The sequence below is a fragment of the Lissotriton vulgaris genome, unplaced genomic scaffold (assembly GCF_964263255.1).
Source record: "Lissotriton vulgaris unplaced genomic scaffold, aLisVul1.2 SCAFFOLD_352, whole genome shotgun sequence".
In the NCBI taxonomy this organism is placed as follows: Eukaryota; Metazoa; Chordata; class Amphibia; order Caudata; family Salamandridae; genus Lissotriton; species Lissotriton vulgaris.
In genome coordinates, this window is record NW_028245114.1 from 692,434 (window position 1) to 718,218 (window position 25,785).

The 25,785-nt window shown below is 50.6% G+C and overlaps 1 protein-coding gene across 2 annotated transcripts in view; it reads left to right on the forward strand.

The window, feature by feature from the left end:
• Window positions 1–25,785, forward strand: part of CASP2 (caspase 2) — a 190,120-nt gene that overhangs the window by 143,897 nt on the left and 20,438 nt on the right. For both annotated transcript variants that reach the window (XM_086949007.1, XM_086949008.1), the window contains exons 9-10: window positions 5,694–5,843; window positions 7,331–7,440. In XM_086949007.1, the coding sequence (XP_086805133.1) occupies window positions 5,694–5,843; window positions 7,331–7,440 (260 nt within the window). The remainder of the gene's footprint in view (window positions 1–5,693; window positions 5,844–7,330; window positions 7,441–25,785) is intronic.

A 25,785-nucleotide genomic window follows, 5' to 3' on the forward strand; every position in this document is an offset into this window, starting at 1 on the left:
GTTTATCGTTCCTTGCTTGGGCCTCCCCTTTCACTTGGTTATGGGTGGGTGCATTGAAGTGTTTATCGTTCCTTGCTTGGGCCTCCCCTTTCACTTGGTTATGGGTGGGTGCATTGAAGTGTTTATCGTTCCTTGCTTGGGCCCCCCCTTTCACTTGGTTATGGGTGGGTGCATTGAAGTGTTTATCGTTCCTTGCTTGGGCCTCCCCTTTCACTTGGTTATGGGTGGGTGCATTGAAGTGTTTATCGTTCCTTGCTTGGGCCTCCCTTTCACTTGGTTATGGGTGGGTGCATTGAAGTGTTCGTCGGCCCTTGCTTGGGCCTCCCCTTTCACTTGGTTATGGGTGGGTGCATTGAAGTGTTTATCGTTCCTTGCTTGGGCCTCCCCTTTCACTTGGTTATGGGTGGGTGCATTGAAGTGTTTATCGTTCCTTGCTTGGGCCCCCCCTTTCACTTGGTTATGGGTGGGTGCATTGAAGTGTTTATCGTTCCTTGCTTGGGCCTCCCCTTTCACTTGGTTATGGGTGGGTGCATTGAAGTGTTTATCGTTCCTTGCTTGGGCCCCCCCTTTCACTTGGTTATGGGTGGGTGCATAGTAGTGTTTATCGGTCCTTGTATAAGCCTCTGCTTTGAATTGGGATCCAGGGGTGTTTTTTTTTAAGTCTTCACATGGATTCTGCTGCCTCCTAAGCATGGCTTGTTTGCTCCCTGCGTGGTGTGCCATCTGCAGAGCATGACTGGGAGTGGCTTTTGGTATTGAGTGGTTCTTGCATGGGTCTTTGTTTTAACCTTGTGTGGTGGCTCCTTGGGCCTCTGTTCATCTAATCTGTTTGTGCGTGCTCGGTGCTACTTAACCTTTACATGGGGTTGCTTTTGTTTTTAGTCTTTGCTTTGTGTCATTTTGATGCATGTTCTCTGGATTGTTGGGTTTCTTTTATGAACGGATTAAATGATCAGACACCCCCTTCAGAAGACGTGCAGATCTCGGCCAGTGCACTGGAATAGGTGTTTTCGTATTAAAGTATGCTTTGCTCTATTGTTTAATTATTTGTATAGAGCTCATGGATGGCCCTATAGAGCCTGAAGGTGAGTAGAAGAAGGGAAGCCTCTGATTGAAGATGCTGGATAAATAATCACCTTTTTAGTTCTCTTGTAAACTTAAAGTTGTAGGTAGTCATTTGCTACCCAAGCGGTAAACTTTTCAAGGTTGTGGTGCTAAGTAGAAGGCCGACCCAGGGATGCCGTTTACAGTAGGGTTATACGGAGGTGCATCTGATGTGAATAGCAAAACTGCTTAGTATATGTCAGAACAAGGGTGCTCGGCTGTAGACTGTTCATTGAACAATACACATCACTTTAAGTGGCTTTACTGCAGTGCATGTGTGTGCCCTTCTCAGGATCCTTACACCTACGTTTTGAACAACCTCCGACACAAGCGAGCCCCATTGATAGAACTATGCGCCTTTCCTCAACAAACATTAACAGTATGAAACTCCTATCTGGAGGAACCTTTGGGAACAATCCTTCACCACGCAGTGAAATTGGATTCGTGTGGATTATCAGTGCACCCTGAGATCCTTGGTATAAGTCAGACTGATGCTCTTCGATGGGGTAGACATCTCTGGTGCCGCGCAGTAAATCTAAATATTCCGAAACATACACTTAGCCAGTACACACAAATATGTCACACCGGTGTCTCTTTCTGGATTGCACCATATAATGGGGGGATGGTGTGGATAGGCTTGCAGCGTTGCACAGTTGATTCCCAAGTTTGACAAGGTACTACTGCAGTGTCTTTCAAACTGCTCTCTCGTCTGTGAATGTATACAGACATCAGACTGCAGACTGTGCTCCCTTCTAACATGTAAATCTGTACCAGACACCTGTGAGAAAGTGCCCTCTTTCTTGCAGGGTATGCCCCCGCTTTTTGCTGAACTGCTGATGTTCTTTGACTGAGTGTGCCCTGGGCTCCTGCCAACCTGGTACCCAGGGCCTATGTTCCTTCCCTAAAACTGCTTTAAAGCATAAAACCCAACTGGCATCCCGGCCACAGGTCAGCTCCTGGTAAATGGTACCACAGGTACCCAGGGCACTGTGACCAGATAAGGCCTCCAAGGGCTACAGCACTTATTGTGCCACCCTTAGAGGTCCTGTACCCTGACACACGCACACTGCCTTTGCACGCTGCCCGTCTTGGTGCAAAACAAAGTGCAGAGTCGACATGGCACACATCCCTGTGTGCCATGCCTACAACCCACTGCCCAGGCATAGGTCAGTCACCCCTCTAGCTGGGTGCCCTCTGCCAGTGGTGAGGGTACCGGTGCATGAGCCCTGTACCCCTACGGCACTCAGGGACTTTCCTGGGCACTGTAAGTGCAGTGCTGCCATTAAGAGTATATGGTGCTGGGAGTTTGTCATTACGAACTCCACAGCAACATTATTAGCTGCACTGAAGACTGACAAGTTTGATATCAAACTTCACAGCACATTAAACCCACACTGATGCCAGTGTGGGATTTAATGTGAAAATGCACAACAGAGGGCATCTTAGAGATGACCCCTGAAACTCGACCAACTTCTAGTGACTTGACTAAGTGGCTGCCTAGGCTGCCACAACCTGATATGTTTCTGGACCCCTGGGTCGAGAGCCTGCTGCTCTCGGGGGCCTGAAACAATGCACATCCTGGGACGAGGTGCCCAGCCTCCTCCCCCAGGATGGGCAGTGTGCATGAAGGGGAAGTTTCAAAGGCTTGATGCTGTTGTGAGCTTCTCCAGGCCAATTGCTGCTTTCAGCAACTGGTCCCCACTGGTTCTGAACCCCACATTGGGCGGGAGAACCGGCAGGAAAAACAAGTGAGGGAAGAGGTGTACCCACTTCTGCCAACTCCACCCCTCACGTGGGGAGGCGAGGTGAAACACAACTCTGAGACCCCGCCATGTTGTGGATGGGGGGACACGGCCAAATAGAGACAGGCTCCTGCCCCCCTCCCACTGGAGGGTGGCACGATAGGGGGTGTACCCACCCCAGGGAAGGGACCCATTGGTCCTTGCCCTTTACCTGCCTGTAACACCCCTAAATCTAGTATTAGGGGGGCACCCTGAACCTTGCTTCCTCAGATCCAGCCTGACAACAAGAAGAAAAGAAGAAGGACCGAACAGCCGTGCAGTCAGTTAACAAGAGGAAGACTCCCACTGACTTGGCCCCAGCCTTACCGGCCTGTTTCCCCTCGAACCTGCTCCTGCAAAATCCCTGTGTCCTGTAGCCAGCAACCTGAAAAACCCCGGAGGACCAGCCTGCCTTCACTTTTAAAAACAGCTTCTCCCGTGAAAACTGGATTTGTTCAACTGCAACCTCTGGCCAGAGACCGTGAATCCAGCCCACTCTGCACCCGCCGAACCCGGCCCGAGCTCGAGTGGAAAAACACCACAAGGAGGTCAGCCCGGCGATCCTGACCCGAGATCGGCGACCCCTGACCTGCCTCAAGTCTCCAGCCGACGCCTGCAGCATAAATCCAGAAGGCGTGGGATTACCGAAGGGCTTCTAGTCAGAGAGAACAAGGTGCACAGCCTGGCAATCAACACTCGTTATATAGGTTGACTTATATTACGTGGTGCCACGGGTGATTGGAAAGCCCTTGGAACCACTCGGAAGTGAGTAGTTACAACTACCAACTGCAGGAAAAACGGGGTTACCCAATGCACTCAAAACAGTGAAACATTTGTTCAGTAACACAATACGATTCAGTACAAAAAGACAAAGCGACAGAAGAAATCTAGGAATCTCCAGAGGGAGAGTAGTCCGTTGGAGTCCTTTATTGTGTCAAACAGCCAGCCGACACGTTTCATCGCTATTGGGAATCCTCAGGGCTAATGAAGGCTGTATTAAGACTCGTAGGTCGCACAGCTGGAGATAATTCCGACCCAGCCAGGCCTGTGACCATCAATGGCAAAATTGCAAGAAAAATGGTCTACACACCCAATATGAGGTGACTGTGAGGAGAAACTTCCTATGTTCACAATACTGTTTCAAAATAGATTGGTTCCTTGGAAATGTTTCTAAAACCACAAACGGAGTGTATAATCCAACACACGGAAGCCTGAAGTCGGGTACGACTTCAGTCTGTAGAAAGAACGCCCAATCTCTGCAAAGTCTTTAGCAACCGAATGCGGTAACTGACGCGTTCTCTCTCCGGGCCATGTTCCTGTTCATTCGGCTGGCTGTTTGACAGAATAAAGGACTCCAACGGACTACTCTCCCTCTGGAGATTCCTAGATTTCTTCTGTCGCTTTGTCTTTTTGTACTGAATCGTATTGTGTTACTGAACAAATGTTTCCCTGTTTTGAGTGCATTGGGTAACCCCATAAATCCAGAAGGCCACCTAACCGTGACCACGAGCTGGGAAGAAGATCCGACCTCAAAAGGCACCCCTGCACCTGACGCCCCACGGTCTTGTGTGCCCAAACCAATGGTGCCTAACCAACCCCTAACTTCCCAACTTACCTCTCCAAGTGATGGTCGCACAAAGAAGTCCTTAGTCTCCCTGCCTGCAGTGCTTTTGCAAACCGGAGGTTCCCCATTGCAAACAGGGCGCCAGACATCAAAACAGCACTCTGCACCCGGCCGCCCTAGTGCCGCTGAGGGTGCACCTTTTGTGCTACTTTTTCCCCATTTGCCCTGAGCTAAACCCTAGGTGCTTTGCTCCCACAACCCAGTGGCCTGCTTGCCAGCAGCCACCAACCGGAGGCCCCCATCACCCATTGGATAACATCGGGCCTCAACACTCTGCACCCGGCCGCCATAGTGCCACTGAGGGTGTAACGAGAGTGCATCACTGACCCTGGGGGACCTCTGAGTCTAACCCCAGAACCTTAACTCCCAAAGTCGATAACTTACCTGTAATCCGATAACCTGTTTTTCCTCCATAGGATAACATTGACAATTTTCTTCCAAAAAGTTTCTAAGTGTGGGGTTTTGAAACCTAAAAATATTCTTTGAAAATTGCACAAATAACTAAAACATATTTACTTACCTGTTTGTAGGAGATGTCCCAGTGCTGAATCTAGGTATCCAGCACTGAGTTAGATAAGTAAAGTGAAAAGTAACTTACCTGCAATTCATTGGAAAAGCTTATTCATTTTAATGTACTGTATTTGGTAAGTGGTGCCACCTGCTGCATCCCCTGTAAATCAAACAAAGTACAAATTCTATTGCATTTTCAAACTGTTCTATATTCAGCAACTTATTACTGAAAAGTATTTCATGCTTACCTGTGCCAGCCTTACTTGGTTCTAAAACTAAACAGTATATTTGTTTGTATACAAAACAATTGGCCTAGAGTTCAGTCCTTGAGTGTGTGAAACCTTTTGCTGACTGAGTGTGTACTTCAAATGCTTTACACTGTCCTCTGATACTGCCTTACTGCTCGACCAAGCTACCACTTTAGAGAGTAAGGTTCTATCTAACTTTAGCCTCTGCCAAACCTCTGGGGCCACGTGGACTCTGTGCACACTGAACCTCACTTTGGTGCAGTGTATATAGAGCCAGTTTCCTACAACAGCAAACTGCAGGCTGTGCTCCCTTCTCTCACCTGTGAATCTACCGATTAAGCATGGTATTGTAATGCCAGTATTTCTTCCCCTGCATGTCCCAGCATCTCTGTGGTGTAATGTCCGCTCTCACTTGTCTTCATCCAGAGGAGACTGACCCTGGCGTGGACCAGCAGGATGGCAGAGGGCGCTCGGACTCACCTGGCTGTGAGGAGACGGATGCTGGCAAGGAAGAGAGCCTGCGTGTGCGACTGCCTACTCGCTCCGACATGATCTGTGGCTATGCCTGCTTGAAAGGTGAGCCAGCAATGTTTGTGCATGCCATGTTCAGTTTTGCTGCATAAATCCCCTGCCTCCTCCTGCTCGGAATTCCCTTTCCATCCTCCCTTTCTGAATGACCATTTCCCCCTTCACTCAGTGTATTCTCAGTCCCTCCGTTGTATGTGAATTATCTGTCCCCCCTCCTTTTTGCATGTCTACCTCTTTGTTATTTCATTTCTGCTAGAAACTTCTAACTGCAGACTCCTCACATTATGGCTTTCCTCAAGTGCCAGGCTAGAGTCGGACATTCTTCAGCAATTCCTGCGTGTGGCGATAGGTGGCATCGTGCGGTTCTGCATCCGAGCTGTCCCACTCCGGATATGACGTCAGAGCTCTTATATATGTGCCACCTACTGGCACCGACATCAGTTCTTTCCTTTCCGAGGCAGATCCGGAGCTAGCAGTGCCGTCTTATGACAGACTTTAGTGATAGATTCCTTACCTTAGACTATCCCCAGGCGTCAGTCTGGATCCGGAAAGCAGCAGGCAGGGAGGATGCAGGCGAGGCGGATGACCTGCATTATAGTTAGCAGCAGGCAGGGTGGATATCAGGTGAGGCGGGTGACCTGCATTATAGCTAGCAGCAGGGAGGATGCAGGCGAGGCGAGAGACCTGCTGCACTTTAGCTAGCAGCAGGCAGGGAGGATGCAGGCGACGCGGGTGACCTGCTGCACTTTAGCTAGCAGCAGGCAGGGAGTATGCAGGCGAGGCGGGTGACCGGCTGCACTTTAGCTAGCAGCAGGGAGGACGCAAGCGAGGCGAGAGACCTGCTGCACTTTAGCTAGTAGCAGGCAGGGAGGATGCAGGCGAGACGGGTGACCTGCTGCACTTTAGCTAGCAGCAAGGAGTATATCAGGCGAGGGACCTGCTGCACTTTAGCTAGCAGCAGGCAGGGAGGATGCAGGCGAGGCGGGTGACCTGCTGCACTTTAGCCAGCAGCAGGCAGGGAGGATGCAGGCGAGGCGGGTGACCTGCTGCACTTTAGCTAGCAGCAGGCAGGGAGGATGCAGGCGAGGTGGATGACCTGCTGCACCTTAGCCAGCAGCAGGCAGGGAGGATGCAGGCGAGGCGGGTGACCTGCTGCACTTTAGCCAGCAGCAGGCAGGGAGGATGCAGGCGAGGCGGGTGACCTGCTGCTCTTTAGCTAGCAGCAGGCAGGGAGGATGCAGGTGAGGCGGGTGACCTGCATTATAGCTAGGAGCAGGGAGGATATCAGGCGAGCCGGGTGACCTGCTGCACTATAACAGGCAAGAGGCAGCGAGCATTCAGGCGAGGCGGGAGGCAATCTGAGCCCTCCCCTGTGCTTTAATTGAAGCTGTTCTAGCTTGCAAACCACCCACTGTGATCTGGACAGTGACTTCTTGCTTGCCACTTCTTACCACAACTGTCCTTCCGTCGAGCATGTGTTTCCTTTAGTCTGTCTGTGATAGGCTATTAATGATCCTTTTTTGTTCCTTGTCCAGGCACGGCAGCGTTGCGCAACACCAAGCGAGGCTCTTGGTACATTGAGGCCTTAACATCGGTCTTTGCCGAGAACGCCCGATGCATGCACGTGGCTGATATGCTGGTGAAGGTAAGTCAAAGGCTCACTCCCTGAGAGGTGGGAGACACGTGTGTATGGGAGTGGGACAGGCTCGAAGCATCCAGCGCTTCTTCAGTACCTTCACAGCAGGTGTCCCTTGCCTCAACTGCCTTACAACCTGTTATGTTATGTTACTGGGGTATTTGTAGAGTGCGCAGCTACTCGACTGAGTGTCCCGGCGCTGGGTAAGTGTAACAGGCTGAATTAGATAGGACAATGCGAGGCTATTGAAGGAACAACCAGGCCTTTAAGGCCTTCCTTAAGGGGAGGAGATCATGCATCTGTCTTAAGGCAAGCGGCATGCCGTTCCACAGTTTGGCAGCTTGTACCTGAAAAGAAAGGGACGAGGAGCGCAGAGCGCGTCGTGGATTATAGGGCTGGACTATTTTCCTAAGATAGGGGGCTCTGGTGTAATGAAGGGCCTTAAAGGCCAAAACGAGAGCTCTAAAATGGATCCACTTGCGGATCGGAAGCCAGTGAAGAGATTTCAAGTGGGGAGACATCCGCATCCTAGGGCTAAGTAAAAGTATCGCCCTGACTGCAGCATTTTTGGTCCACCTGGAGGCGAGTGAGTAAGTATTCCGGTAGTCCAAGGTATAGTATATTTACATAATCCAGCCTAGATTCAAGGCCTGGACCACTGTTTTCCTGTGCTGTGGGGGACCTGGAGAAGGGGCAGGAACTGTTTTTACATTTTCAGAAAGCCGAAGCGTTGTCCGGCTACCGCTTGAATCTGGGGTGTCATATTTAGGGAGTCATGCAATTTCACCCCCAAGTTTTTAACAGACCTGACCGAGATGGAGGGTGGGTGCATGTCCTGTGGCCACCAGCTATGCCACATATTGTTGGGAGGGCAGGCCAGAGAAAATAATTTCCGATTTGTCGGAATTACATTTCAGTTGACTTAACTGAAGCCAGGCGAACACCTCTGATAAACATGAGAGGATCTCTTCTCCATTGAAATCTGTGTCCTCATTTACATTTACTCCTGGAGTCTCGACAGGAGTTGGTCTTGAGGGACTGTATCAAAGGCCGCCGAAAGATACAATAATATCAGCACGCCTTTGCCGTCCTTGTCAAGGACGTCCTTTATGGACTCCGAGATTTCTAGGAGTGCCGTTTCGTGCTGAAATTTGGCCTGGAACTGGATTGGCTCTGATGCAGTATGTTAATTTCCACAAGCGACGTGGTAACCAAATGAACATTTTTCAGTGTTTTGGGAAAAAAAAGGTAGGAGAGTTCTGTAGGAAGGTGGATATCTGACTATGGTTGCCCCCAACTTTTTGCCTGGTGTTTTGCTGGTTTTTCGACTTAGTTGACCTGGGGCCCTGCTATTCAGGACCCCAGGCCCACTGCTCTCTCTGTAAAATGGATTCCATGTACCTTAGGTGCATACCCAATTAGATACTGAGTTACCTTATCAGTCCCTGTACAGTGTACCTTAGGTACCCAGGGCCTAGGTGTACCCAGGGCCTACCAGGGGCTGCAGCATGTATTATGCCACCCCTGGCTGGCCATCCAAATCTGACACAACTGGCTGCACGACAGCTGGGGCAAGGTGGTGTAAACACCCTTTGCTTTAGATATAGTACTCCTATATCTAACCTTAAAATGGACACAAATACTCCTATCAGTCACTCCTATGGCAGGCCTTCTCAATCCTGAAGGCAGAGTGCTTGGAATTATGTGAGATGGTGCTCTGGCATGAGCTGAGCCCGTCTGCAGCTTGCGGAACCAAGTCCTAATAGCTGTTCCATGATAACGCGTACCATATACTCTTAAGTGCATTATAATCCTCGCGGTTATTTGCTATCTTTGGTATCGCTTTATCAAAACATGTCGAGTAAGGTGTCATACGAATTGGGATACTAACCCCTCGCCAATTCTGGCGACGGGGTTAGCATTCCACCCTTCTAGAGGGACACGACATGTATGTAACTGTGAACCCCGGTTAAAGTTAACTCGAGCCTCAGCATCACAAAATGGATGCTGCCACCACAGACACAAGTCTGACCTCCTGCTGCTGGGAGTCTTTCCAGCGAGGAGGCCTCGGACAAAGGGTTTCCTGTCAGGGGCGGTGCTAGCACCATCCCAGACAGGGTTGTGTGTATCCCAGGTAGGCAGGGCTGAGAGGAAGGTGACTGCAAGTGGCACCCCGGTGCTCACTGTGCATATGCCGGCTCAAACCAGTTCTAGGGGCACCCCAGCCCCTGAGCTGGGGAGAGACCGGACAAAGGAGAGGGGTGTAATCACCCCCCTCCTGGTCCTACCCATGGGCATGACCTAGTCACGGGGCCAGCCCCTTTTCTTAGGATAAAGGTAGGAGCGGGTCCCCTTCTCAAATTAGATCATCCTGAATCTTGAACGACTTTCTACGAAAGGAACTCTTGACTTTCTTTGAGGACTCTCCCTTGTGGCTAAGGAGTAGCCACCCTGCACCCGCAGGCACCATCCAAGCATCGCGGTTTGCTGCACGTCCATCCTCCGGGTCAAGACTGCCCAGCTCGACGAGACCCGGATTCCCTGGCACCTCTGACCTCTACCTGCATCATCAGCCCAGCTGAGATTCGTGGGTGCGACGAGACCTGAGGGACCGGCCATCTTCAGAAACTGCACGACGCTTGACCAGCACGACCGCCGAGGGATCCTCGAGTGAGTGCTTTGGGGTTTGAGAAGCCCTAACCCTGAGCAGCTCCAGCACCGAAGTCCAGCCCCCCAGCATCCACGAGATCTGAGTGGGGCCCTTCTGCTCTTTGCTGCTCACCGCGTTGTCCGGTCACTTGCCCGTTGGCTAGTGGCCCTCCTGACGACGTACCACGACGATTACACCGCTGGTCTGGTTGCTCCAGACTGGCCCTTGCTCCCCTCCAACAGAGGAGCACCCCGGACCCTCCTGGTCCACTCCAGACGCCATCTTGAGTCCACCGCGTGGGCTTGCATTTGCCAAGAGTTGTTGCCCCAATCCTGGGTCCAGCATCGTCGACCGCAGATACCTTCGTGGGACAGCTCGCACCTCCATTCTGGTCGCCGACAACGCCTCCTGGTCCGAGAGACTGCAGAGCCCAGCATCGCCCACTCACCTGGTCGAGGTGACTTCGTCCGGTGCCATCCTGGTGCCCATCTAATCACTGGCTAGTGATTCAGAACTTGGTCCCCTCTGCTTACAGGTATCCTCCATCACCGATCCAGGCTTGGATCACATGGAACTTCATCACTGGTCGCCTGCCAGCAACTTCTTCATTCAGGCTCCATAGACTGTAACGAGGATTCCCGACGTCTTTTGAACCCTATGCAGCAGCGGCCCCTGGGCTAGGTAAACCGAGTACCACGGTGCTCCAGCATAGTTTAACTATCTAAGTGTCTAGATCATTTTTCGTTTCAGCTCTACCTAGTCGGATTCGTCCGATAACACTAACTTTACGAAATCTAGCATCCATAGACTTTGCCCCGCATGCCGAGTGAGAGTGCACACTCTGCACCCGATCCCCCTAGGCCTCCTGCTCCTAACCTGAAGGTTCAGTAGTGTAGTCCTAGCGATCCTAAAGTCTCTGAGATTATTTACTTACCTGCTAGTATTTCGCTTTCCACTTTTGTAGTATATGGTTTTCCGTGCCCCTCGGGCATTTGTGTAAATTGTGCGACTTTAAGTATTTTCGTAAGAGCTTTGTATTGTGCTTAGCACCCTGTCCTCATAAAGAGTCCAGGGTTGTTGTGTTCTAAATAAATATGTTTATTTTCATAACAACTTGTGTGGTGTCCTTTCACTTGGTGTTCAAGGGGTATATGTGATGGTATAACAGCTGGCTTAACACGCCCTCTAGAGTTTAGCCTAAAGACTGCTCTTGTCTGTGAGAAGGTGGCCTGATATGCAGTGCTCACTATTCTAGTGAACACTATGTATCAGTCCAGCAACCCTTATTGATGATTGGTTGTAAGTCAACCTTATAGACCAGCTATCCTAGTAGCGTGGATACGAGCAGTCTAAGGCTAAAGACTCGAGAGGGCGTGTTAAGCCAGCTGTTTACCACACATATACCCCTTGAACACCAAGTGAAAGGACACCACACAAGTGTTATGAAAATAAACAAGTTATTTATTAAGATTCACAACAGCCCTGTACTCTTTATGAGGACAGGGTACTAAGCACAAAACAAAACTCTTACGAAAATACTTAAGTTAGCACAGTATATACAAATGCCCGAGGGGCACGGAAAACCATATACTCTGAAAGTGGAATGCGAAATTACTAGCAGGTAAGTACAGTACTAATAGGCTTTGGAATCGCTAGATCTTGACTATAGAATCTTCAGATTACTTCTAGGAGACCCAGGGGACTCGGGTGCAGAGTGTGCACTCTCACGCGTGATGCGGGACAAAGTCTATGGTAGCTAGAAATTGCAAAGTTAGTGTTCTCGGGCGAACCCGACCTGGTGGGAGGAAAACGAAAGTGGATTCTGACCCTTGGATAGTGAGGCTATGCTGGAGCACCGAAATGCCGAAGTTACCTAGCCCAGGGGCTGCAGCTGCATAGGTCTCAAAAGACGTCGGGAATCCTCGTAGACGGACCAGGAGCCTGGAAGAAAGAAGTTGCTGGCAGGCGACCAGTGAAGAAAGTTTGGTGGATCCAAGCCTGGATCGATGGAAGATGACACCTGAAAGCAGAGGGGACCAAGTTCGAGACTACTAGCCAGTAGTCAGGTGGCACCAGGAGGGCACCGGATGGTAGTCACCTCGACTAGGTGAGTGGGTGACGCTGTGTTCGCAGATCTCACGGACCAGGAGGCGTTGTCAGCGACCAGGATGGAGGAGCGAGCTGTCCCACGAAGATTGAAGCTGTCGGCGTCGCTGGACCCAGGATTGGGCAACAAAGCCTTGGCAAATTCAAGCCCACGCGGTGGACTCAAAATGGCGTCTGGAGTGGACCAGGAGGGTCCGGGGTGCCTCTCTTGAAGAAGGAAGCAAGGGCCAGTCTGGAGCAACCAGACCAGCAGCAGTGATGTCGTCTGGCGTCGTGTAGAAGGCCACAAGCCAGCCGGCTAGTAGCCACACAGCGCGGTGAGCACGCAAAAGCAGAAGGGCCCCACGCAGATCGTGGAGATGCTGGAGGGCTGATCTTCGGTGCTGGAGCTGCTCAGGGTTGGGGCTTCTCGGACCCCAAAGCACTCACCAGTGGAGCACACGGTGGGCTTGTTGCAAAGAAGTCGTGCAGTCTTGGCGATCGTCGGTCCCTCGAGGTCTTGTCGCACTCACAGTTCTCAGCTTTGCTGTAGAGGTGAGTAGAGGTCAGAGGTGCCAGGGAAGCCGGGTCTTGTCGAGCTGGGTCGTCGGATTCGTGAAGAAGGACTTGCAGCAGACCGCAGTGTTCTTAGGATGGTGCCCGCTTGATGCAGGGTGACTACTCCTTAGCCACAAGGGAGAATCTTGAAGAAGGAAATCTTGATGTCTTTCGCAGAAAGTCGTGTCTTGATTCCAAAGATGATCTAATTTGAACAGGGGGCCCGCTCCTATCTTTATACTAAAAAAGGGGGCTGACCCGGTGACTAGGTCCTGCCTATGGGTGGGACTAGGAGGGGGGTGGTTACACCCCTCTGCCATGCCGGACTTTCCCCAGGCCAGGGGCTGGTGTGCCCCTGGAACTGGTTCTGACCGGCCTATGCGTAGTGAGCACCCAGGATACACAAAACCATGTCTGGGATGGTGCTAGCACCGCCCCGGACAGGAAACCCTTTGTCCAAGCCTCCCTCGCTGGAAGGACTCCCAGCAGCAGGAGGTCAGACTCGTGTCTGTGGTGGCAGCATCCATTTTGTGGAGCTGAGGCTTCGTTTAACTTTAACCGGGGTTCACAGTTACATACATGTTGTGTCCCTCTAGAAGGGTGGAATGCTAACCCCGTCGCCAGAATTGGCGAGGGGTTAGTATTCCAATTCGTATGACACCTTACTCGACATGTTTTGATAAAGCAATACCAAAGTTAGCATTTAACCGCGAGGATTATAATGCACTTAAGAGTATATGGTATGCGATATCATGGAACAGCTATTGGGACTTGGTTCCGCAAGCTGCAGACAGGCTCAGCTCATGCCAGAGCACCATCTCACACCAAGCACTCTGCCTTCAGGATTGTTAAGGCCTGCTATAGGAGTGACTGATAGGAATCTGTTTGTCCATTTTAGGGTTAGATATAGGTATACTATATCTACAGCAAAGGGTGATTACACGACTTTGCCCCAGCTGTCATGCAGCCAGTTGTGTCAATTTTAGGAGGCCAGCCAGGGGTGGCATAATACATGCTTCAGCCCCTGGTAGGCCCTGGGTACACCTATGCCCTGAGTTACAGGGTCTGATAAGGTGGCCCAGCACTAATTGGTAAATGCACCTAGGGTACATGTTGTAATTTAGAGAGAGAACAGCCAGGCTGTGGGTCTGATTGGCAGGCCCACAGCCAGAGAAAGTCGTAAACCAGTGAAACAAAAGCAAAAAATCTGGGTGCTCATAGGATTGCAGACCCTTCTCTCCTACATGACCCCCCCCCCAAACTTTGGGACAATAAGCTAACCTTGACCAGGTGAGTCTTCTTGTTCTAAGTGGAAATATCTGGAGAGCCCATCGGCATTGCCATGATCAGTACCAGGTCTATGTTCCACTGTAAAGTCCATCCCCTGTAGGGAAATGGACCACCTAAGCAGTTTGGGGTTTTCACCCTTCATCTGATTTAGCCACAAGAGGGGCTTATGGTCGGTCTGAATCTTGAAGTGAGTGCCAAACAAGTATGGCCTCAGCTTCTTCAGGGCCCAAACCACAGCAAAGGCCTCCCTCTCAATAGCTGACCAATTCTTCTCTCTGGGGGGTCAGCATTCTGCTTATAAAAGCAATGGGCTGGTCTTGACCATCAAAATTCAGTTGAGATAGAACAGCTCCCACACCCAACTCAGAAGCATCTGTTTGGACAATTAATGGTTTGGAGTAGTCTGGACTCTTAAGGATAGGTGCTGTGCACATGGCCTGCTTTAGGTCATCGAATGCTTTTTGACAGCCTGCTGTCCACTGAACCTTTTTTGGCATTTTCTTACTTGTCAGTTCATTTAATGGAGTCACAATTGATCCATAGTTCCTGACAAACTTCCTGTAGTAACCAGTCAGGCCCAAGAAAGCTCGAACCTGAGTCTGGGTGGTTGGAGGAGCCCAGTCCCTGATTGACTGTATTTTGCTCTCCAGTGGCTGAACCTGGCCTCCACCTACAAGGTGGCCCAGGTATACAACCTGTGTCTGCCCTATCTGGCAATTGGTGGCCTTGATAGTGAGGCCTGCTGCTTGCAGAGCCTCTAACACTTTCCTCAGGTGGACCAGGTGATCCTCCCAGGTGGAGCTAAAGACAGCAATATCATCTAGATATGCTGCACAGAAGTCATCCAGCCCAGTGAGGACTTGATTCACCAACCTTTGGAAGGTGGCAGGTGCATTTTTCAGACCAAAGGGCATTACCACAAATTGATAATGCCCACCAGGGGTTGAAAATGCTGTCTTGGGCTTGGCATCCTCAGCTAACCTGATATGCCAATACCCAGCTGTCAGGTCAAATGTACTTAAGTAGTTGGCAGAAGCCAATCTATCTATAAGTTCATCTGCCCTTGGTATTGGGTGGGCATCAGTCTTAGTGACTGCATTGAGACCCCTGTAGTCTACGCAGAACCTCATCTCTCTCTTACCATCTTGGGTGTGAGGTTTTGGCACTAGAACTACTGGACTAGCCCAAGGGCTATCTGAGGGTTCAATGACTCCCAACTCCAACATTTTCTGCACTTCAGTTTTTATGCAGTCTCTAACATGATCAGGCTGCCTGTAGATTTTACTCTTGACTGGCAGGCTGTCACCAGTGTCAACCTCATGGGTGCACCAATTGGTCTGACTGGGTATCAGAGAGAACATATGTCTGAAAGACTGAAGAACCTGTTTACAGTCTTTCTGTTGATGTTCAGAGAGGCTGCCACAAAAGACAACACCATCTACTGACCCATCATCAGGATTCTGAGTGAGCAGGTCTGGGAGAGGGTCACTCTCTTCCTCCTGTCCCCTCATCAATGGCCATAAGCAAGCTCATGTCCTTCCTGTCGACATATGCTTTGAGCCTGTTGACATGGAGTACCCTGTGGGGGCTCCTGGGAGTTCCAAGGTCCACCAGGTAGGTGACCTCTCCCTTTTGCTCAAGAATTGTGTGGGGCCCAGACCATTTGTCTTTGAGTGCTGCTGGGGCCACTGGCTCCAACACCCACACCTTCTGTCCAGGCTGGTAAACAGTCAGGACAGCCTTTTGGTCATGCCAAGCTTTTTGAAGTTCTTGACTGGCCTTAAGGTTTTCAGATGCCTTCTCCATATACTCAGCCATCCTGGAGCGGAGACCAAGTACATAGTCCACTATGTTGGTTGCAGGCTTTTTGAGAGGTCTCTCCCATCCTTCCTTCACCAAACACAGGGGGCCTCTCACAGGATGCCCATACAAAAGTTCAAAAGGGCTGTAGCCAACCCCCTTTTGTGGGACCTCTCTGTAAGCAAACAGAAGGCAGGGAATCAGGACATCCCATCTACGCCTGAGCTTTTCAGGTAGTCCATGAATTATCCCTTTTAGGGTCCTGTTGAACCTTTCAACAAGCCCATTGCATTGTGGATGATAGGGTGTGGTGAACTTGTAGTTGACACCACATTCCTTCCACATAGCAGTTAAGTAGCTTTACATGAAGTTTGCACCTCTGTCAGAGACAACCTCCTTAGGGAAGCCCACTCTGGAGAACACTCCAACTAGGGCCCTTGCCACCACAGGTGCTGTGGTGGTCCTAAGTGGAATAGCTTCAGGATACCTGGTGGCATGATCCACTACCACCAGTATAAACTTGTGCCCTGATGCTGTCTGGGGTTCCATTGGACCAACAATGTCAATCCCCACTCTTTCAAAGGGCACCCCCACCACAGGCATTGGTATAAGGGGGGCCTTTGTTGTGCCACCTGACTTACCACTGGCTTGGCAAGTGACACAGGAGCGACAAAACTCCTTGGTATCCTCATTCATGTGAGGCCAGTGAAAGTGTGAGACAAGCCTGTCCCAAGTCTTTGTCTGGCCTAAGTGACCTGCTAAGGGAATCTCATGGGCCAAGGTAAGGAGGAAACCTCTCTGAGACAAGGGTACAACCAGCCTCCTGGTCATGCCAGGCTTGGGGTCTCTTGCCTCAGTGTACAGGAGTCCATCTTCCCAGTATACCTTGTGGGTACCTGTGGCGTTCCCAGCAGCCTCAGCAGCAGCCTGCTGTCTGAGGGGTTCAAGAGAAGGGCAGTCTAACTGGTCCTTCCCCAGGTCTTCCCTTGAGGGTCCCCCTGAACCCAAGAATTCAACTTGATCAAGTTCAAACTCTCTAGGCTCAGTTTCCCTCAATTCCTGTAGGTCAGCCTCCTCTGAGACTTGATCCACAACCTGGGGCAAGGGGGAAGGCACAGCCTTAACCCTACTGCTCTTTTTCTTGGAAGGTGTCTGGTCCATTGTTCCAGGATCCAGCACCTGTTCAGTGGGGCATTTCCTGACCTGTGACCTGGTCCCAGCAAACACATGTGCTGGCAAGCCTAACATTTCCAGGTGAGTCCTCTGCTCCACTTCTGACCATTGTGATGACTCCAAATCATTGCCCAACAAACAATCCACGGGGAGGTCTGAACTAACTACAACCTTCTTTTGGCCAGTTACCCCTCCCCAGGAGAAAGCTACAGTTGCCTTACTGTGATTGGTAGTGACATTGCTTGCATTGGTCACCAGGAATTCTGTACCTGGCATGATCTGTCTAGGGTCCACAAAGTTAGGTGTCACCATTGTGACACTGGCACAAGTGTCCCTATAGGCCTGAGCCATTTTTCCATTAATGAAAAGTGTCTGTATTTGCCCAAAGTATTGGGACTTATATCAGGGGACATATCCACATCCCCTGTACAAACAAGGACAGCCTGAGTGAGTGTACCAACTAAGTTGTCACACCCCTCAGAACCCAGGGTTAACCCTACTAAACCCTTGGGAGGTGCACTACCACTGCTGGCTGTACTAGGGGGCACAGTTGCCTTAGGGGCTGCAGTGGCAGGAGTCTGCCCTCCTCCTTTCTTGGTGCACTCACTAAACCAGTGAGTTTTACTTTTGCAGTATTGGCACCACCTTTTAGATTGGCCTTCTTTCTTCTTCTGGGGAGCCTGACCCCCACCCTCTTTGGGTTGTTTGGGACTTGTCGAAGACTTCTGGTCATTTTGTTCCCCCTTAGAATCTTTACCCTTCTGGTCTGCTTTCTTCTGACCACCCTGGTTCTGGCCCTGGTTCTGTTTAACTCTTGTTCTGACCCATCTGTCTGCCTTCTTTCCCAATTCTTGGGGAGAGGTCAGATCTGAGGCAACAAGATGCTGATGCAACAACTGGTTCCGACAATTGTTTAAAATTTGTTCTCTCATGAGCAAATTATACAATCCTGTGTAATCAGTAACCTTACTGCCCAGCAACCAGCCCTCCAAAGCCTTAGTGGCACAATCTACAAAATCAGACCAATCTTGAGACTGAGTTTTCTGGGTATCCCTGAACAGCAACCTGTACTGCTCAGTGGTTAGGCCAAACCCATCAATCAGTGTATTCTTCAAGATTTGGTAATTGTTAGCATCCTCCACTCTAGTAGTGAGGAGCTTGTCTCTACCCTTACCTTCAAAGGAGAGCCACAAGATAGCTGCCCACTGACTCTGGGGAACACCTTGCACAGTGCAGGCCCTCTCCAAAGCAGTAATCCATTTGTGGATGTCATCCCCTTGTTTAAAGGGGGGCACTATCTTACCCAGGTGCTTTGTATCAAAACTCCTTTCCCTATTGCTAGGTACAATGCTGCCACCAGTGGGGACTACCCCACTTAACTAGTGCTCTCTAGCAAAGGCAAGCCTCTCTTTGGCCAGGGCAAGTTCTTCCCTTTCAATCCTCAGATTGACTGCCCTTTCTTTAGCTTCATACACTCTCCTCTGAGGGGAAGTCATCCCTCTGTGAGAAGAGCTTTGAGAGCCATTGGTTTGAATAGATCTGCCAGAGCCTCTTGATAGAGATCTGGCTCGTCCATTCCCAATGTTAAGCTGACCTGAGAGTGGGCCCAGGGGTCCCCCAGTACCAATCTCATGTCTGCTTAAGTTGGACCTGGTTAGTCTGCTGACTTCTACCTGTCCCTTATCTGCCTCATCCCCAGAGGGATCCTCATCCTCCTCCCCCTCTTCAGTCTCAGCTGAGAGGTGGATTAGGTCAGGGTCTCCTCTGGTTCCCTCAAGGGGAGGCATGCTTCCATCTGGATTAGAAGAGCTAAGAAGTTTCTCAGCTTTTCTGGCATCATAAGTCTCTAAGAGACCAATCAGAAAGGAAGTTGTGGGGTTAGACCCCTGTTTGATCTTCCTAGAGGTACACACCTGTCGTAACTCATGGAAGCTCAGAACAGTATATCTGGAAGGGAGGACCTGTGGAGGGTCCACTGACACAAGGGGAGACTCAGAGTTTCCTCCTTTGTCTGACATACTGTTTCTAGTGTGGTGTAAGTGATGCACCTACCTACACTAAGTGTTGGCCTACTGATCCCTTGCTAGGAGTTGCAGCCAAGGTGTGCTAAGCCTTGAGGAGCTACAACAGCTGGTTCAGTAGAACTCAGAGTATTCTAAGCTAAGTTATATGTACCTGAAGTACTTATGTGATCTTTCAACAAGATATTCTTAGGATACGTGTGGTAAAACAACAGCAAGCTCAAATCCCAACCGCTGCTCACCAATGTGAGAAGGTGGCCTGATATGCAGTGCTCACTATTCTAGTGAACACTATGTATCAGTCCAGCAACCCTTATTGATGATTGGTTGTAAGTCAACCTTATAGACCAGCTATCCTAGTAGCGTGGATACGAGCAGTCTAAGGCTAAAGACTTGAGAGGGCGTGTTAAGCCAGCTGTTATACCACACATATACCCCTTGAACACCAAGTGAAAGGACACCACACAAGTGTTATGAAAATAAACAGTGTATTTATTAAAATCACAACAGCCCTGTACTCTTTATGAGGACAGGGTACTAAGCACAAAACAAAACTCTTACGAAAATACTTAAGTTAGCACAGTATATACAAATGCCCGAGGGGCACGGAAAACCATATACTCTGAAAGTGGAATGCGAAATTACTAGCAGGTAAGTACAGTACTAATAGGCTTTGGAATCGCTAGATCTTGACTATAGAATCTTCAGATTACTTCTAGGAGACCCAGGGGACTCGGGTGCAGAGTGTGCACTCTCACGCGTGATGCGGGACAAAGTCTATGGTAGCTAGAAATTGCAAAGTTAGTGTTCTCGGGCGAACCCGACCTGGTGGGAGGAAAACGAAAGTGGATTCTGACCCTTAGATAGTGAGGCTATGCTGGGGCACCGAAATGCCGAAGTTACATAGCCCAGGGGCTGCAGCTGCATAGGTCTCAAAAGACGTCGGGAATCCTCGTAGACGGACCAGGAGCCTGGAAGAAAGAAGTTGCTGGCAGGCGACCAGTGAAGAAAGTTCGATGGATCCAAGCCTGGATCGATGGAAGATGACACCTGAAAGCAGAGGGGACCAAGTTCGAGACTACTAGCCAGTAGTCAGGCGGCTCCAGGAGGGCACCGGACGGTAGTCACCTCGACTAGGTGAGTGGGTGAGGCTGTGCTCGCAGATCTCACGGACCAGGAGGCGTTGTCGGCGACCAGGATGGAGGAGCGAGCTGTCCCACGAAGATTGAAGCTGTCGGCGTCGCTGGACCCAGGATTGGGCAACAAAGCCTCGGCAAATTCAAGCCCACGCGGTGGACTCAAAATGGCGTCTGGAGTGGACCAGGAGGGTCCGGGGTGCCTCTCTTGAAGAAGGAAGCAAGGGCCAGTCTGGAGCAACCAGACCAGCAGCAGTGATGTCGTCGGGCGTCGTGTAGAAGGCCACAAGCCAGCCGGCTAGTAGCCACACAGCGCGGTGAGCACGCAAAAGCAGAAGGGCCCCACGCAGATCGTGGAGATGCTGGAGGGCTGATCTTCGGTGCTGGAGCTGCTCAGGGTTGGGGCTTCTCGGACCCCAAAGCACTCACCAGTGGAGCACACGGTGGGCTTGTTGCAAAGAAGTCGTGCAGTCTTGGCGATCGTCGGTGTAGGAAGGTACATCCTGACTATGGTTGCCCCCAACTTTTTGCCCTGTGTTTTAGCTGCTTTTGGACATAGTCGACCTGGGACCCTGCCAATCAGGACCCCAGGCCTACTGCTCTCTCTTTAAAATGGATTCCATGTACCCTAGGTACATTTCCAATTGGTACTGGGCCACCCTATCAGACCCTGTAACTCAGGGCATGGGTGTACCCAGGGCTGCCAGGGGCTGAAGCATGTATTATGCCACCCCTGGCTGGCCTCCTAAATTTGACACAACTGGCTGCATGACAGCTAGGGCAAAGTCGTGTAATCACGCTTTGCTGTAGGTGTAGTATACCTATACCTAACCCTAAAATGGACACCCAGATTCCTATCAGTCACTCCTATGGCAGGCCTTGACAATCCTGTTGGCAGAGTGCTTGGAATCGTGTGAGATGGTGCTCTGGCATGAGCTGAGCCTGTCTGCAGCTTGCGGAACCAAGTCCTAATAGCTGTTCCATGATATCGCATACCATATACTCTTAAGTGCATTATAATCCTCGCGGTTAAATGCTAACTTTGGTATTGCTTTATCAAAACATGTCGAGTAAGGTGTCATACGAATTGGAATACTAACCCCTCGCCAATTCTGGCGACGGGGTTAGCATTCCACCCTTCTAGAGGGACACGACATGTATGTAACTGTGAACCCCGGTTAAAGTTAACTAAAGCCTCAGCTCCACAAAATGGATGCTGCCACCACAGACACGAGTCTGACCCCCTGTAGCTGGGAGTCCTTCCAGCGAGGGGAGCCTGGACAAAGGGTTTCCTGTCAGGGGCGGTGCTAGCACCGTCCCAGACATGGTTTTGTGTATCCTGGGTAGGCAGGGCTTTACAGGAAGGTGACTGCTGAGTGGCACCCCGGTGCTCACTACGCATAGGCCGGTCTGAACCAGTTCCAGGGGCACACCAGCCCCTGGCCTGGGGAAGTCCGGCATGGCAGAGGAGTGTAACCACCCCCCTCCTAGTCCCACCCATAGGCAGGACCTAGTCACTGGGTCAGCCCCCTTTTTTAGTATAAAGATGGGAGCGGGCCCCCTGTTCAAATTAGATCATCTTTGGAATCAAGACACGACTTTCTGCGAAAGGACTTCAAGATTTCTTCCTCAAGATTCTCCCTTGTGGCTAAGGAGTAGTCACCCTTCATCCGCAGGCACCATCCTAAAGAACACTGCGGTCTGCTGCAAGTCCTTCATCACGAATCCGACGACCCAGCTCGACGAGACCCGGCTTCCCTGGCACCTCTGACCTCTACTCACCTCTACAGCCAAGCTGAGAACCGTGAGTGCGACGAGACCTCGAGGGACTGACGATCGCCAAGACTGCACGACATCTTTACTGCAAGCCCACCGTGTCCTCCACTGGTGAGTGCTTTGGGGTCCGAGAAGCCCCGACCCTGCGCAGCTCCAGCACCCAAGATCAGCCTCCCTGCGTCTCCACGATCTGCGTGGGGCCCTTCTGCTGTTTGCTGTGCACCGCGTTGTTTGGCTACTAGCCGGCTGGCTTGTGGCCTTCTGAACGACGCCCGACGACATCACTGCTGCTGGTCTGGTTGCTCCAGACTGGCCCTTGCTTCCTTCTTGAAGAGAGGCACCCCGGACCCTCCTGGTCCACTCCAGACGCCATTTTAGGTCCACCGCGTGGGCTTGAATTTGCCAAGGCTTTGTTGCCCAATCCTGGGTCCAGCGACGCCGACAGCTTCTATCTTCGTGGGACAGCTCGATCCTCCTCCCTGGTCGCCGACAACGCCTCCTGGTCCGTGAGATCTCCGAGCCCAGCGTCACCCACACGCCTTGTCGAGGTGGCTACCATCCGGGGCCCCCCTGGTGCCCACTGACTACTGGCTAGTAGTCTCGAACTTGGTCCCCTCTGCTTTCAGGTGTCATCTTCCATCGATCCAGGCTTGGATCCACCGAACTTTCTTCACTGGTCGCCTGCCAGCAACTTCTTTCTTCCAGGCTCCTGGTCCGTCTACGAGGATTCCCGACGTCTTTTGAGTCCTATGCAGCTGCAGCCCCTGGGCTAGGTAACTTCGGCATTTCGGTGCCCCAGCATAGCCTCACTATCCAAGGGTCAGGATCCACTTTCGTTTTCTCCCTACCAGGTTGGGTTCGCCCGAGAACACTAACTTTGCAATTTCTAGCTACCATAGACTTTGTCCCGCATCTCGCGTGAGAGTGCACACACTGCACCCGAGTCCCCTGGGTCTCCTAGAAGTAATCTAACGATTCTATAGTCAAGTCCTAGCGATTCCAAAGCCTATTAGTACTGTACTTACCTGCTAGTAATTTCGCATTCCACTTTTCAAGTATATGGTTTTCCGTGCCCCTCGGGCATCTGTATATACTGTGCTAACTTAAGTATTTTCGTAAGAGTTTTGGTTTGTGCTTAGTACCCTGTCCTCATAAAGAGTACAGGGCTGTTGTGATCTTTAATAAATAACTGTTTATTTTCATAACACTTGTGTGGTGTCCTTTCACTTGGTGTTCAAGGGGTATATGTGGTATAACAGCTGGCTTAACACGCCCTCTCGAGTCTTTAGCCTTAGGCTGCTCGTATCCACGCTACTAGGATAGCTGGTCTATAAGGTTGACTTACAACCAATCATCAATAAGGGTTGCTGGACTGATACATAGTGTTCACTAGAATAGTGACCACTGCATATCAGGCCACCTTCTCACATTGGTGAGCAGCGGTTGGGATTTGAGCTTGCTGTTGTTTTACCACACGTATCCTAAGAATATCTTGTTGAAAGATCACATAAGTACTGCTAGTACATATAACTAAGCTTAGAATACTCTGAGTTCTACTGAACCAGCTGTTGCAGCTCCTCAAGGCCTAGCACACCTTGGCTGCAACTCTTAGCAAGGGATCAGTAGGTAAACACATAGTGTAGGTAGGTGCATCACTTACACCACACTAGAAACAGTATGTCGGACAAAGGAGGAAACTCTGAGTCTCCCCTTGTGTCAGTGGACCCTCCACAGGTCCCTTCTAAATATACTGCTCTTAGCTTCCATGAGATGAGACAAGTGTGTACTCTCAGGAAACTAAAACAGGGGTCTAACCCCACCACTTCCTTTCTGATTGGTCTCCTAGAGGCTTATGATGCCAGTAGGGCTGGTAACCCAGACCCTTCTAATCCAGAAGGAAGTATGCCCTCCTTACAGGGACCCTTTGATAGCCAGGACCATCCCCTCCAGGAAGCAGATGATGCTGAGGATGAGGATGATGACCAGTTGTCAGGGGAGGAGGCAGACAAGGGACAGGTAGAAGTCATTAGACTAACCAGGTCCAACTTAAGCAGACATGAGCTTGGTACTGGGGGACTCCTGGGCCCACTCTCAGGTCAGCTTAACATTGGGAATGGACGAGTTAGGTCTCTATCAAGAGGCTCTAACAGATCCTTTCGAACCAATGGCTCTCTCAACTCTTCTCACAGAGGGATGTCTTCCCCTAAGAGGAGAGTGTATGAAGCTGAAGAAAGGGCAGTCAAACTGAGGATTGAAAGGGAAGAACTTGCCCTGGCCAAAGAGAGACTTGCCCTTGCTAGAGAGCAAGAATTATGTGGGCTAGTTCCCACTGGTGGCAGCAATAAACCTAGCAAAAAGGGAAAGGAGTTTTGATAAAAAGCACCTGAATAAGATAGTGCCCCCCTTTAAAGAAGGGGATGACATCCACAAATGGATTACTGCTTTGGAGAGAGCCTGCACTGTGCAGGGTGTTCCCCAAAGTCAGTGGGCAGCTATCTTGTGGCTCTCCTTTGATGGTAAAGGTAGAGATAAGCTCCTCACCACAAGGGTGGAGGATGCTAACAATTACCAAGTCTTGAAGAATGTACTGGTTGATGGGTTTGGTTTAACCACTGAACAATACAGGATGCTGTTCAGAGACACCCAGAAAACTCAGTCTCAAGATTGGACTGACTTTGTTGATTGTGCCGCTAAGGCTTTTGAAGGCTGGCTACTGGGTAGTAAAGTTACTGATTTTAAAGGATTGTATAATCTAATTATGAGGGAGCAAATCTTAAATAATTGTCAGAACCAGTTATTACATCAGCACCTGGTAGACTCTGATCTGACCTCTCCACAGGAATTGGGTAAGAGGGCAGACAAATGGGTCAGAACCAGGGTTAGGCCTAAAAACCAGGGTGGTGACCAGAAAAAGGAATCAACCACGCCTCAAGAGAAGGGTGGGGATAAATCCACAGAGAAGACTTCCCAAGGGCCCCAAAACTCCAACAAGGGTGGTGGGTCCCAGAACACTCCTTCTGAACAAAAGAAACCTTATTGCCATACCTGTAAACAGGTGGGCCATTACAAAAGTGATGCCAGTTGCCCTAAAAATGGTAATAAGGGAAATATAACCCCAGGTAATACTCCTAAACCTCCTGTTACCACTAGTGGTAATCCCCCAGGTGGTGGGAGTGCCCCCAAGAATGTGGTGGGCATTACTCTGGGCCAACAGGAGGACTATGGCCTAGCCAGGTTCCCTGACCACACTCTTGTCTGTGAGACTGGCATGGGGTTTGCCAACTTCACTACTGGACCCCACATTTTGGGAAAGTATAGACAAGAAGTTTTATTGAATGGTCAGAAAGTTGAGGCATTCAGAGACACAGGGGCCAGCCTCACCATGGTGAGTGACCATCTGGTCCCCTCTGCTCAACTGACCCCTGGTTTTACTTATCAGGTGACAGACATTCATGGAATGAAGAGAAGGCATCCCATGGCAGTAGTCAAGCTCAGCTGGGGTAATGTCACAGGGCCCATGAGAGTGGCAGTGACAGATAACCTACCTGTAGATTGCTTACTGGGGAATGACCTGGAACTCTCAGCATGGGCTGAGGTGGAACAAGAAACTCATTCCAGAATGATAGGCCTATCCAGACAGGTTAGTGGGGCAGTAATAGCTACAGCCCCAGTCCCAGCACCATTCCTCCCTGAAAAGGTTGGAAGGGCAGTGGTAGCCACTGCCCAGGCGCTCAGACAGACTTTCCAGAACAGGATAGGAGGGCTGTGACAGTCACAGCCCAAACACAAACTGAGTGCCCTCCTGAAAAGGTTGGCAAGGCTGAAATGGTCTCAGCCTCTACTCAAACAGATAGTGAGGTTGTGA